The sequence below is a fragment of the Bombus flavifrons genome, chromosome 10, assembly GCF_040668555.2.
Source record: "Bombus flavifrons isolate JBK064 chromosome 10, iyBomFlav1_principal, whole genome shotgun sequence".
In the NCBI taxonomy this organism is placed as follows: Eukaryota; Metazoa; Arthropoda; class Insecta; order Hymenoptera; family Apidae; genus Bombus; species Bombus flavifrons.
This window is the reverse complement of record NC_138451.1, coordinates 12,216,995-12,232,232: the sequence shown is the minus strand read 5'-3', so window position 1 is coordinate 12,232,232 and position 15,238 is coordinate 12,216,995. Positions and strand designations below refer to the sequence as shown.

The window sequence follows — 15,238 nt, the reverse complement described above, 5'->3', positions numbered from 1 at the left end:
CAACTTACACGTGTATTACGGAATATACAAAATGTATTTACAATAATAGTTGACATCCACTTTGCAAATCCACTACAGGTATAAATCGAACGTACGAAAGAATTTCAATGAGAAAAGATAGTTAGTCATAATATTCAAATTTTTTGAAATTGTGGAACCAATGTGAGAGAAGAAATAAGAACAGAAAGGATATTAGAGATATCTTTAGGGTTCCCTTGCATAATCACAATCTATTAAAGAGTAGTCAAAAGTAATAACGCAAATTGGCACGAAAAAAGTTGTAAATGAAATATAGCTTTACAAGTGTCCACGCTTCGGTGTCTGATTTTAAACTCCTCGTGTCACATCCACTGCCATATTCTTATACTCTTGCTACAAAGGTGAGGTTATCTCGTATAGTTGAGCTTCGTAACGATTCGAGAGCTAACAAGAGGTAGTCTCGGTATCATTCTTATCTACTTTTGCATTCCCACGTCGCGCAATGACGGTCGCACGGTTGATTCTTACTTGGAGTACAGATTCACCTCGAGGAAGCTAAATACTCCTCAAACATCACATTTCTATTCTTCCACGCTCACTTGCACAATTAAACTAATATTATTCATGAAATTTCACAAGTGACAATTTATAAGGTATTAGCATTAACAAGTTTACATAACTAGAATAAATTTATCAATATTAATAAATACTTTGAATAGTAATAAACAGTTTGTTGATAAGGAAAAATGAAATTTTACAAATTTCAAATCATTCGATTATCCTATCTGATAAAAAATTATAAAATTGTAAAAAGGAAGTTCATAACTTATACCTTGTAACTTATTCATTCACTGATATTATATAATATAGTTAATAGATTATTGTGCAAGATTGTCCGGATGTTGCCTTTATTCACGGAAATTCCACGATAAAAAAATGCTGCCACGTCACTTCAGTTGGAAAAGTGTAAGAATGTCACGAAGTGTGAATCATAATTGTTCGATGCTGCAACTCGATAGTTTCGCGAGTTCTTTTTTCTCTGTAATATTACTTACGCATCAATACGTAAGCGAGAGCACAGGCCATAAAATATTGGCCACTAATATTTTCCTTTTGCTTATGGTTTTTGTTCAATACTGATTTTCGGAAAGTTAATGCGTTTGTGAAAAAAGAAATTTGTGACTGCCAGGTTTTATGCACGTTCGTATTTCTATCAGGACAACTAAAGAAATAGAATTTTTATTTGTTTTACATTAAATGTAGAACGTAAATTAAATTTATTGTGTTACGCTTTAAATATTAGATCATTCCACAAGTAATGTGACCATTTCTCATATACTGGATGAAAATTAAAAATTACTTACTACTTGATCAATGTTGGATTCTAACAAATTTTCAACAATCCTTCATATCTTTCTTAACTTTCTTATTTCAGTTTGCTAAAACTGCAATAGTAGCGACCTTCATTGCTTTAAGTTCAGCTTTGCAGAGAAGCTGCATTAGTTACGAGATGACTTAATATGACTCATAACGAGTGCTTTACTTTGAATATTTTTGCATATGCTGACTACAAGAGAAAAACACGCTAAATCAACCTTCTTGTTTTACACAGGGATGCAGTTTTAAAATTGTTGTCAACCAAAGCCATGTTAAGCGCATAAATATATATATGGTTTGCTAATGGAAATACTTTGAGAGCAGGCACATCTCTCTTGCGCAATTTTTATCTGCGTACGTATCGGTATAACATTCCTACGCAAACGAGAAAATCAATATTCCCCTCACGATCGAAGCAAGCTAATTTCCCATCTACCGTAATACTGGATCGTAAGAAATGATTTGCAGAAAACATTAAGAGTGCTCTTTAGCTGGCCTATAATGGGCCACACCTTTTCGCATAGAGAGTAATAAGGCATAAAGCAATCTAGAAGATTCATCGGTTCCAACCTGAAAACCAATTGAAGTGAATGTATATACGTACATACGCTAACGCTTATACTTATAGTTATCCAGGCACTTTGAGCGATTTGTAATAACAATATGTGAATTTTACCAAAATGTAAAAATTATTGATAAATTAGTAATTAGAAGCAATACTCACTAACTTCTTATAGAATCATCAGGCTATAGATCTAAATTGTCTATTAAAAGACATAGCAATAATATATTTTATTAGTTATTCATATATTTATTATTTATGTATATACCATTACACAAGAACTACAAGTGAAAGAACACAGGGAGCATAAAGGGAAGAAACTACGCTAAACGTTCATTTTCGTGTTTCGAAAGTATGATCGATGATAATTATTCGCATCACGACAGTATTGCATTTATCGCCAATTTTGATCATTCTACGGTTAATCGATAGACAGTGGATATGCCGAGCTTGTCGACCCGTAAACCTATTGGTGCTCGTATTCCCAAAGGACACGACTAACCAAAGCTCGATTTTTTTATTTTTCACTAGCTACCGTGAAGCAATCTTCGCCTATGTATTGCACAGTTAGCTTTTTAGCTGGGCCAAAGGGGCACCAAACAACTTGTAACATCAGATCAGACAACGAAACGAAATTATCGGACTAATCAGTTGTAGGCTGTGCATGGAATTCTAGAATCTATAACTGCAATTGTTAATTGGCCTGTTTCTGATCTCGTTTCCTTCCCGTTTACATAGCAGCATGAAACATGAATTCATCCAGCTCGATAAGAGCTTTGTTATCCAGATCGCGGTTCATTTCTTGGTGTCCTCGGCTGTTATTAGTTGCGCAAAGATCAAAGCGTAGGTCGTAGGTGGTCGTGAGGAGATAGAAAAAACCGATGATTAATGGATCTCGTTACAATTACGCGCGTAAACTTTTTAATAGCTTTTAGCATATCAGTTTACTCGTTTACCTTGTATTTCGTTCGTTTCTCGCCAAACTGCCTTTCCTCTTCCAATTTCGGACAGAAATACAGACAAAAATTTGAACATTTGCTTAATTGTGATTTAATGTAATTAGAAAATTATAAATGAAAAGATTTCTAATTATCTTCATCAATGAAACGAAAGCAAACGGAAGAATATCGCATTCTAAAAATATGGGTACCAGAATGTAGTTTACCGTGTTAAAGATCCCCTTGATGAATACAATGTACAAGTAATAAGCATCTACTTATCTATAAATTGTTGATTTCATTGCGTCATGTTGTGATCACCTATATCGTAAAATTTCTATGATCGCGTCACGCCGCACCGCGATGCCATGTTATTTATTTAATTGGCTATATTTCATCAGTGGTAATATTATTTATCGAATTTCTATCAGGCCAATGTAGGTAATTAAATCGCGCGTTTCGTTAACGATAGAATTAATGGACGAGGATTGAAATCATCGGAAGGGGTAATCCGAAAAGCAAATTACGGAAATATTTGCCACAATTCCAACTGCTGTGGAATCTGCTACTCTACCTTTCCGTCGGAATTATATATATAGTAAACACAGCAGAGCGGACTTCTTTGATCCTTTCGTCTCTAGCGAGGTACATACTCAATCGTGCATAAGTTTTTGAACACCTACAATCAGTACAATTCGATGAAAAAGATATTTTTCTTATATTTTCAACGCTACGATAGAGGAATATTTCGCTATTGTTAACTCTTTGCTATACGCTATAACTGGCGATCAAAATTCTCTGTTAAATTTAAACTAAATCGAGGAAATTACCTGTATCGCTCTTGTTCCATGTGTGTCAGTAACGGATGATTGACACGTGGTAAAATTTATATAAACTTTTAGAACATAGTTGGAAATAAACTTTAATTCTTATGGAACTTTATAATTCCATGTTTAACTGCGATAAACGGCTGACAGTTAAAATATCCATAAGGACTATATGCACTTTAGAACGTAGCTAAAATACACATTTATTTCGTTCTAAAGTCCCAATATGGAACAGATGCATTTAGGATCACTGAACTCGGATGTCTATACACACTCAATCTTCATCCACTTTCGATTGTTTCACCATTTAGACTAATTAATATTAACTATTTACCACTGTCTATAAGTTGTGTATGGTCGCCTGAAATAAGATCAGATTAGGTTAAAGAGCTTAATTTGAACTATATTTTATATATTTGCATTAATTTGAAAGTGCCTAAATATTATGTAAAAAATATGTATTAGAAAATGGCCCACTAAATAATCGAAGATATTGAATCTAAATGGAAGAAAAAAGATAGTAGCGGAGGTGATATTTTCGTAATCAAAATGTGAATTAACTAAAAATGTGAATTAACGTTAATACAACGTTGGCCCGTAATAGGTTAAAGAAAGAAGGATGGGTTAAAAACTGAATAGAAAAATGTCAGGTAGCGAAAGGACAAGCAAACCGGAGAGAAAAATATTCGATAGGGTGCGCGGTAGATTGTGATCGATGTCTATGAAAATTCTTTTGTTTTGTAGCACGTACACATAGTTTACAGCAGACAAGCATGAGAACGAAATATTAGATTTTCTTCTAGCAAGAACAACGAAGTAGAGTTGACTCTCTGTATTCGCCATCGACGTGTTCCATTGATTGCTTTGGACGGCTTTGAACGGAAATCACACACAATTGTACAATCGATCCGGCGTCGTTTTCCTCTCTGTCTACTTTTATCGAAACTTTTCAAATCATTGCCTACTCGGATTCCGATGCAATATCGTACACGTAAACTTCTTCCTTTCCGTGCAACCAGCTTATTCCAATTCATTTAGAAGAAGTTGTCGATTGTGTACAAATAGAACTTAAACTTTATCATAAAGTTTAACATTAATACCTTTTCGTTCCTATTTCTACAATAGGTTATATTGGAATCTACATAGATTATATTCTACATCTTTCAATTATAGCGATTTTATACAATTTATAACATTCAATAACGGCGCGGCATTGACCACAAGACCTCGATAAACGATCCTGTCTGTAAAATAATACGTACGTACCAGGTAAAAACTATTTTGATCGTTTGGCGACATCTATTACTTACTGACAAATCACTGAATAGATGGCGCGGCCTGTAAACGCTAAAACAAAATCTTAACCTCTTAACAAAATCTTAAAATCTTAAAATAATTAAACACAGAATAAGTGGCCTTAGTTTTAGTGTATTTATGAAGATCGATGTATCTGATCGATATATTTATTCACAGAAATAGGTTTTTGTTAATCTCTTCGTTCCTTTCGTCGGTCCTCTTACTCTTTTCATCGAGCGTAATTTATTTGTTTGAATTATTCATAAATTGTGTTGTGATTTTGCGAGGCAAACCTATGTATCAGTATAAAATTCTATACATCTTTTATGATTATAAAATATCTTTTCTATATCTCGGTTATAATTTCATAGAAGACTTTAGTTTTAATTTAAACCGCTACTAGAGCCGCTGCTATATTGGATCGATAAGGTAGCGCGTGATATGAAAATGGTAAGGTAGGCAGGTAACCGTAACCGCCAAAACATGAAACACGAAATAGCATTGCATATCATGTCTACTCTGTGTCTCGTCTGTGTTTAAATCAACTTTTGAGGTTAGCTGTCAAAGTATAATAATGTTCATCGTTACGAAAGAAATTGACAGCGAAAATATTGGTAAATTATGCCGTACTTGTCTAAGAGAGGATGGCGACAAAATGGTTTGTTTGTTCGTGGGACCAGCTGAGTCGTCTCTCGCTGCTAAATTGCGATCTCTCTCCTGTCTCGAAGTAATAAACATTTTCAAATTCGCAATTTTTTGATTACCACAAATACGAAATTTGATTTTGTTGCGTCTGAAATGCGTATTTCATTAGGTATGGCAGGGCGATGGTCTTCCAGAAAAAATGTGCGACCGTTGTGTAACCAGAGCGGAATCTGCTCTATTATACAGGGAACAATGTCGTGCAGCTGACAGAGCGTTAAGACAAGCAGTTTTAAAGGTAATCAAATTTAAAACAGGTAAACAAATTGAATAGAAGTATTGACAAAGATCAGATTTTCTTGTAAAACCATGTATAAGCATGCTAATAGCACAGCTTTTGATAGCTTATCATAGCACATCGTAATTTAACTTAGCATTTCAGTGAATTTCAGACTTTATTGTAGCAGCTCTTTCAAGTAATACCAAAATTAGAAAATCTACAATCCATAATTTATTATTCCCATGTGATTGAAAAAAATTAAATAAAGAAATATGTTTTTACTTTACACGAGATTTTAGAAGAAAAGCTGATCGCTTCATCAGTGCACATACGTGCCTTGTTTGTAAAAGGAACGTGAACTTTTGCAAAATGCAAATGTATCGATATTCATAGGTTTCTGGTCTGGCTTCATACGCAGCAGGTTACAAATTATATCAACAAAATCAGGGTTTCATGCCTGTTCAAAATTCCCATAAGACTTTGAAATGTATAGAATGTGGAGCAGTATTTACGACCTACCAAGAGCTCTGTGCCCACAACAGATCACATTTACCTTTTGTCCAAGACGATATACCTATGCAACATATGCACATAGTAGAATCACAAAATCCATACTTCAATCTTAACTTTGGTCACCTGAGCTCTAATTTAACCAACGAGAGCATTCAACACACGCAATTATCTCCATTGATTAGGTCAAACGTGATGCAAATGATTCCAACGAACGGGGAAAACCCTAGCCGAGCTGCTTGCGCGCTACATTGTTCTTTGTGCAATCGCACGTTCACCAATAGAACACAATTAATAAGTCATAGTATCACCCACAACTCGGAAAGCATAGAAGTGCCCTGCGATAACGAGCATATAGATATCTGCGAGAATTCAAATCAAATTCCTCAAAACTTGAGTTACGAGAGGTCGATTAATTCTGTCGGGAATACTATCCAAAACTTATCTTATCATAGGTCAACGACGAACGATAATAACGAAATACAAAACTTGGAATTTCCAGAAAATATGGATTTGGGAGACGAAGTTCGAGAGGGTAGCCCTCGTGTAAGAAACACAGCGATGTCTGATTCAGATACATATAATATAGCTGTCTATCGCGGTGTAAGATTTGCGAAAAGTCTCGAACGTACGGACAACAGAGAGAGTATCGATAGATATCAATCGTGCTCTTCGAATCTGAATTATAGTAAACAGCAGATCGAAAGCGAACATTCTGAAAATGTGCAACAGTTACAGGCGAAAAAGTACAAATGCGACGTATGCTCCAAGTCGTTTTCTCAAAAATCTAAATTGTTAACGCATCGATTCTCGCACTCTGGTCAGCAACCTTTCAAGTGTCCCAATTGCGTGAAAGGTTACTCATCGAAGAGCAAACTAAACGCTCATATGCGATTACACACGAAAACCAATGTACACCCGTGTAAAATGTGTGATAAAATATTTGCATATCCTTCTTATCTGCAGGAACATTTAAAAACACACAGACGAAGCGGCAGTAGCAACGGGAGAAATGAAGAGAACAAAGCTTTCGAATGCGTCAGCTGCAAAAAGAGATTCCGTTTATTGAAAAATCTGAAAGCTCACGAACGACTTCACACCGGGAAAGGTCTGATGCGATGCGAAATATGCGACAAGACATTCAGTCGAAATTATAATTTAAAGATTCATTTGAGAACGCATAAAGCAGCCAAACCGCATAAGTGTGAGTATTGTAACAAATGTTTTGTTCAAAAAGGCAATCTCGCCGAACATATGAGAATTCACACGAAGGTAAAACCATTCGAATGTAAAGCGTGTGGAAAGCGCTTCTCGCAGTCAAGTCACTTGAAGAATCATGAAGCATCCCATACTACTGTTAGACAACATCAGTGTCGATTGTGCGGGAAACGATTCAAACTTGCGAATCATTTGAAGAGACATTTGATTTTACACAATGGTACAAAGTCATATAAATGTCATCAGTGTAATCAGTTGTTCTCTCAAGCGTTTAGTCTCACGAGGCACTTGAAAAGGCACGATTCGCATACTTAACCGATGTGTACACGTCTTTTTATATGTACATAGATACATCATCTTAAAAATATACAATTCTATGTATATAAGTATTTTATACTATTTTCAATGATTAATTTTCTCCATTTTAAACGACTGAAGATATTTAATGTTTGTACATTCTGAAAGAGGTACAGGTAAACATTGTATTACGATAGATAATATTAGTAGAAAGTAATTGAGATACGATTTTTCATTGCAAGATGTAGATATGTATAAACTTATTGCTTTTTTAAGCAATGAAGAAAGCAATGAATAAAATATTAATTTTTTAGAGATTTAAATTACCGAGGCTCTACTCCATTACTCTTTTTTAAAAAAATTATTATCATAATATTTTTAAAAGATTCTTCGAAAGAATAATTAAAGGAATCATTTTTTAGAAAATAAATTCATTTTTTGTGTATAATTTGCGTCTCGCATAATGCGATTTTTATAACACGACATTTTCCTCGTATTATAGGGTAGCTCTCGTATTATAGAAGAGTTATCTGTGTAACGATAACTAGTTTATTTGTAATTTCTGAGGACAGTGGTGAGTATATCGAGACCTTCTTCAAGTTGCTCTTTCGTGATAGTAAGTGGTGGCGATATCCTTAATATCTGACCATGAGCAGGTCTCGACAGCAAGCCTGCTTCTTTCAATCTTAAACAAATATCCCATCCTTCGGCGAAGTCTGGAAGATATTACAAAATGTAACAAGAAGCAAAGTAAACGTACAATATATTATTACAGGATATTATCGCGGACTTGAGTCAATACCTTTATTAATTACTAAGCCAGCCAATAAACCTCGACCTCTAAATTCTACCGCTATGTCTTTCGGAATTTTTCCTAATTCTTTCCGTAGAATTTCCCCAAGTTTACTCGCATTCTCCGCAAGACTTTCTTCCTCTAAAATTTTAACTGCTTCTATAGCGACTCTGTTACCAAGCGGACTTCCACCGAAAGTGCTACCGTGAGATCCAGTTTCTAGGCACATTATTATCTAAGGAAATAGCAGGTTTGGCTTAGATTAACATAACATTAGAAAAATGTGTTTCTATCGCTAATAATTAATTGAAAAATCATTTTTCTCACAGGTTAAATAAGAATTCGGTCTTGAAAGGATCAATAACGTGCTGCTATTGTTTCCACTGCAGTTATGTTTACCTGTTCGTCCGCTAAAATACCGGAAACAGGATACAATCCGCCAGACAATGCCTTTCCTAGCACGAGAATATCCGGCCGTTGATTTTCGTGATCTACCGCCAATCGTTTGCCCGTTCTGCATAAACCAGTTTGTACTTCGTCAGCGATCCATAACACATTGTATTTGTTGCACAGGTCTCGTACACCTTTCAAGTAGCCATCCTACATCGAAATGAAAGTTTAGAATTTGGAAAGACGAGAAATGGAACTCCAGTTACTGAAACTATTCTTCACAGGTCTATACGACCCAAAATGGATATTATATCTGTCTGTTATCTATTCGACCATTTGTCTATTCAAGTTTGATGGAAGATGAAAATAACATACATTCGGTATTATGACACCCGCTTCTCCTTGAATTGGTTCCATCATGTACGCGCAAACAGTTGGATCCTGCTTAAATTTTTCTTCTAAAGCGTTGAGGTCGTTGTACGGTACTTTGTCGAAGCGAGGAACATAAGGTCCAAAATCCGTGTAACAATTTGAATCCGTAGATGCAGACAGCGCGGCTATAGAACGTCCCCAGAAGTTCCCTTTTGCGAAGACCACGGTTGCTTGTTCCGGAGGTATCTTCTTTACTCTGTAAGCCCAACGCCTAGCAACCTTAATGGCAGTATCACCTGCTTCGACTCCTGCAATACAACACATAGACGCGTCTACGTTTTTTTGCGCTTCTAACTTCTGATTTTCCATTGACAAGTATACGCAAGTATCCGAACACAGGATTACTTTTGAGGAAACACGTTTTGATATATTTGTTACATAGTGATATAATTGTTACATATTTTAATAAGTAGCTTACTTAAGTGTATACTCTGTTATATGCTCTATAAAAAGATAGAAAATATTGCTTCTAACTATTAGTTCATTATTGATTTGTACACATTAGTCAAATTCAGATTACTATACTATATAATTACTCTAAATCGATCAGAGTGTCCGGATGCTTATTACTTTTAATACGCCTTCTGTTCTTTTCTATTTAATTTCTCCATCTTTGAATGTATTTCGTTTTTTTCTTTTTCGTACCAGTATTCATCGGCAAGAATTTGTCCCACCCAAGAAGCTTCGACAGATATTCTCCTAGTGCACCGTGAGGCTCCGAATAAAAAGCTCTAGACGTGTGAGCGAGCTTTCCCACTTGTTCTCTCATTACTTTCACCAAACGTGGATGACAATGACCTTGATTCACTGTTGAGAAACCCGCCAAAAAATCGAGATATCGTTTCCCTTCGACGTCCCACAAATAAACGCCTTCGCCTCTTGCAAGAACTACCGGAAGTGGCTTGAAATGTCTACCACCGTACATATTATCACGATCAATCAACTCTTGCGAACTCAGAAATCTCTTCAGCTCTACTTCTTTCGTTAAACCGAAGATTCGTGATCTTGTGATCGGCTGCATTTTAAAGATTTCGAATTATAGTACCGCAGTTAATTTAGATTCGTGGAATCGTTCGAAGAAAAGAATCTCTTGCCACTGTGTTTAATTTCAGAGGCTGTCTTACATTTATATCAAGAGAACAAGAAAGAGTAGGGGCGATGTGTACTGCTTATTTACTCGGGATGTTTTTGTATATAATTGATACATATGTCGGTGGGATTTAGAATAAATGCTGTAGTATAACTGAAGAACTCGTATCTGATAATGAGGGACATCGTTTATTACGGCGCCACCACGCTAAATCAAATGAGAAACTGCAAACAACATATATCACAATAATCTGATCGTGAAACGATGTATCTGAGAAGATGCACATTACTGTCGAGTAGTAAATCTGTTATTAAAGAACGTCTCCCAACTGTTAATTCTTTACCTTTTATCATAACTGGGATCAAATGTTCTGCTAAATTTAAATTCAGACAAGGAATGTATCTGTATCGATTTAGTTCATCTGTAACGAATGGTCGATACCTTGTAAAATCTACATAAACTTTTAGAACGTAGCTACAAACATATTTCAATCGATTCCAACATTGAATTTTAAAGTCACTAAACTAAACTAAACAGACGTCTCTGCAGGATCAATTTTCATCCACTTTCAATCATTGCTCTTTTATTTATACCGTTTAATATTTTTTTATTGTTTTAATCAATATCTACTAACTGTATGGTTACCTGAGATAAGGTCATGGATCAAAATTTGATCGAAGAGTTTAGAATAAGTTTTAGTAAAAAAAATAAATTAATGTAAATTTTATATATTTGCAATAATTTGAAACTGTCTGTATACTTCTGAATGGCAATGTACTTGCACATTTCTAGTGAGAAATAATAAACGCTAACGTACCATCTCTTCTTTCTCTCGTTTGTTTTATGATTCTTTCGCAAGCGTGAAACGAATCGAGAACGACAATTATAGTCATAATATGTACAATTACCAATAACAAGGATTATGAAGTTTGTATAAGAGGAGGATCATTTGATAAAAACAATATATGTCGTGGCATTGTTTTTCGTTTCCGTTTATTTACTGTTCTTTCTAAAGTCTTATGAGTCGACATCCGATAGGAAATTAATTACGTATGACAAATGCGACTGTATCATAAAACAAGCGATTGCCAATATTGACCTACAATGTTCAAGTGCGATATTATCGTGAGTTTGAGCCAGTATTCGATGTCTGACAAGCGTCGGAACAAACACTGATCTCGTGACAGTACAGGATAGAACCGTATCACGTATAGCTATTAATAACCAGTATATAACTAATCGGGCAATATTTTTTCCTCTGTACATGCGGTGCATGCGGAAGATAACAGCATCGACAGCTTTCGGTACATGTTCTTGGTTCAATTTTACCGTGTTTAGCTTCGTCGATCCGCAGTCTATCTGGATTATGTGGACGGCTGAGAATAGTGATTGCATAGTGGTGAAAGTTAGTTCACTGTTACTTTCTATAAAATGAGGAAAAAGAAAAAGAATAAAATGTGACTTTATTAACATCTTTCAGAAATTAAAACGGAAACGGGATCGAGGCGGATTTTCCAAGTACGTAGAATGTATGGTGTTAATTAACGTATCGAGAAATAACTCGAGAAATGATATCGACGCATTCTCTTATTTGCGATTCTGTGATGACCAACGGCGGTGCCAATCTGATTATATGACCGTGCGTTGGTTTCGCGAGTAAACCCTCCTCTTTCAATTTCAAGCATACATCCATGGCATCGATGTCTTTTTTGATAACAATAGCATTAAGTAGACCCTTTCCACGAACAAGAGTAACCACATCCTTTGGTAATTTTCCAAGCTCGTTCCTGAGAATATGTCCGAGCTTTTCGGCATTTTCCGCTAGTTTTTCTTCCTCGAGCACGCGAAGCGCTTCAAGGGCCACTCTACATCCTAGAGGGTTGCCGCCATAAGTCGAGCCGTGTTCGCCAGGCTTTATAGTTAACATCACAGAATCGTTGGCGAATACACCAGAAACTGGATAGAAACCACCGGACAGAGCCTTTCCAAGAATCAAAATGTCTGGTTTTACATTTTCGTGATCTACCGCCAATCGTTTTCCTGTCCTTGCCAAACCAGTTTGCACCTCGTCGGCGATCCATAAAACGTTATGCTTCGTACATAATTCTCTCACACCCTTCAGATAGCCGTCCTTGAGAAACAATATACAAGTTAACGAAATTGTATAAAAACAGTTATTGAGATAGGCAACGTCTTGATATTATAATAAGCAACATTTTGAAATGAAATTATGAAGCGAATGGAACAATATCTAGTTGTTTAGTGGCAATACCAAATAAAAGACAACGTACTGAATTTTAAAATTACCCTCGCGTATAAAATAAAAAATGTAATTTGTCGTATTCTTTGCTGCAATCTTCATGTTATAATAAATCGAAATTATTAGCGCGTGTCCTGATCGGTTCGAATAAGCAAGGTTCTACTGTATAAATCACATTGATCCGAGTGGTGCAATTAATATTTTATATTTTGATAATTAAACGAGAGTTACGATACCTTCGGTACGACGACGCCAGCTTCGCCTTGAATAGGTTCCACCATGAAAGCACAAACCTGAGGATCGGCTAAAACCTGTTGAAGCGCCGTAAGATCGTCGTATGGAACGAGCTCGAATCCAGGCATAAATGGACCGAACCCACTGTAACTAGTTGGATCCGTGCTTGAGGATATCGCGCTCATTGTTCTGCCCCAAAAATTGCCTTCCGCGAAAACGATCTTCGCTTGATACTGCGGTATACCTTTGCACGCGTAACCCCATTTGCGTGCCAGCTTACAAGCGGTTTCGCCACCTTCTACTCCTGTGTTCATCGGAAGCCATTTATCGTACCTAAACATTTGATATTCCATTCCGTTATTTATGATATCGATTATTAAAGATATACGGGAAACGAAATTTCATTTATACTTTACTATGTTAGTAGACATTTCTTACATACATATAGTAGACCTTGATTTATCCGAACTCATTCATATAGGTATAATACTGCTTGAAAGTATTCGATGTAGTTCGAAGTGTTCGAAAGTATTCGCATCCAGATGCATAAGTGGATTCGCTCGGTAAAAATTCACTCAATGGGGTATTAAACGAAATTCCATTTTAATGAATGGAATTCAGATACACTGTCAAAAGTATCTGAACATTTGCTTATTCTTGATAGGATATAATTTAATTACAGAAACACGATATGATACGACATTTAAATAATAATCGATGGATATACGATGAAATATTGTCATCTATAAACGTTACTATCTGCAAACTATTTAAGTTGTTTCTAAAATACATATCAGATAAGAAAGGATTTTTCTTCATTTATGTGGTGATTCATTTAAGCAGTAATATTTGAGACCAGTAGATATATCGATGATTTTTTAATATACCGTCAGTCAATTTTCAAACGAATATTTAAAATTTATTAGTTACTGGTTCAATATGTATTAATTTTAACCATCGGTCCGTTATCAATTTTCTATCAACATTCCGTACATTTATGAGCGGCAATATAATTGGAATTCTAGCGCACATTACATTTTCGTTCCCCTTCCACGATCGCTATATTATAGGAAGATATGTCGATTATCTGATGCCAGATGCGAGAACAGACGTTGTGTAAACGCATGTGAGAACGTATTATCACAACTTGTACAGAAGGTGTAAATGAACAAATAAAAGGAGAAGCAAGAGGAATGTAATCACACGGTAGTCTTACTCACCCGAAAAGTTTCGTAATATATTCTTCAAATTCTCCCAATGCATCCGAGTAAAAAGCCCGCGAAGTTAATGTCAAAACCTTCGCTTGTTCGACCAAAGCCTTGTAAATTCTTGGATGGCAATGGCCTTGATTAACGGCAGAGTAGGCACTCAGAAAATCATAGTAACGTTTGCCTTCGACGTCCCACATGAAAACTCCTTCCGCTTTGCATAACGCAACAGGCAGCGGATGATAATTGTGAGCACCGTATTTTGATTCGCGTTCGAAAATTTCTTGTGACGTTATAGTTCGATGATTTTTCTCGGCCTGCGATCGGAGTTAAAATGTAGACAATTTTGCAAAATTGAAGGGCTCCTAACAAAAACGAGGCTTGTCTGCGTCTTTTTCAGGAAAGTGGAAGAATACTATAAAAATACTCTATGTCCTTAATTTCTGTTCAACACATCTCGATCTTTTGTACAAAATATTCATCATTTTACATAATTATTTAATCGCTGTAAGTGTATCTGTAATCATATCGTAGAAAAGCTTTGTCTAATTAAATCACGAAATCGTGGAACCATGATAAGGATTACGTTCCTCCACACGGTTAATCTTCATTCTACAATAAATCAGAGTCTACTGGTTTTATAGTTATCAGACGTATGATAGATCTGATTATACTTTCATAATACTGATTCTATCATGTTGTAAATCTCGGTTATTGCTTAAAAAATTAAAGAATTTGACAAGAGTCATTTATGAGCCCATTTGCATATCGTTTGGTAAACCATCTATCAGATTTAATGCTGCTTATTACCTGACTGACCAGATTCAAAAGATATCCCTTTCTTTTAGATATCATGCCGACTTTTCTGAACATCATGTTTATATATTTTTCCTCGGGTGTCTTTG

At 35.6% G+C, this 15,238-nt stretch overlaps 2 protein-coding genes across 2 annotated transcripts; one reads left to right on the top strand and one right to left on the bottom strand.

Moving 5' to 3' along the window:
- The first annotated feature begins 5,427 nt into the window (after positions 1 to 5,427).
- Positions 5,428 to 8,018, top strand: LOC138184529 (zinc finger protein 155). The gene is made up of 3 exons (XM_069122590.1): positions 5,428 to 5,706; positions 5,794 to 5,919; positions 6,295 to 8,018. Exons 1-3 carry the CDS (start codon positions 5,554 to 5,556, stop codon positions 7,942 to 7,944), a joined length of 1,929 nt encoding a protein of 642 aa, XP_068978691.1. The 5' UTR covers positions 5,428 to 5,553; the 3' UTR covers positions 7,945 to 8,018.
- A 457-nt stretch (positions 8,019 to 8,475) lies between these two features.
- On the bottom strand, positions 8,476 to 15,216 carry LOC138184533 (probable ornithine aminotransferase, mitochondrial). Its single transcript, XM_069122594.1, has 9 exons — positions 15,144 to 15,216; positions 14,346 to 14,650; positions 13,128 to 13,458; positions 12,379 to 12,762; positions 10,187 to 10,556; positions 9,485 to 9,789; positions 9,119 to 9,319; positions 8,729 to 8,954; positions 8,476 to 8,642 (listed from the first exon to the last, which is right to left on the bottom strand). The coding sequence occupies exons 1-9, from the start codon at positions 15,207 to 15,209 to the stop codon at positions 8,476 to 8,478; spliced, it is 2,355 nt and encodes a 784-aa protein (XP_068978695.1). The 5' UTR covers positions 15,210 to 15,216.
- Between the last annotated feature and the right edge of the window lie 22 nt (positions 15,217 to 15,238).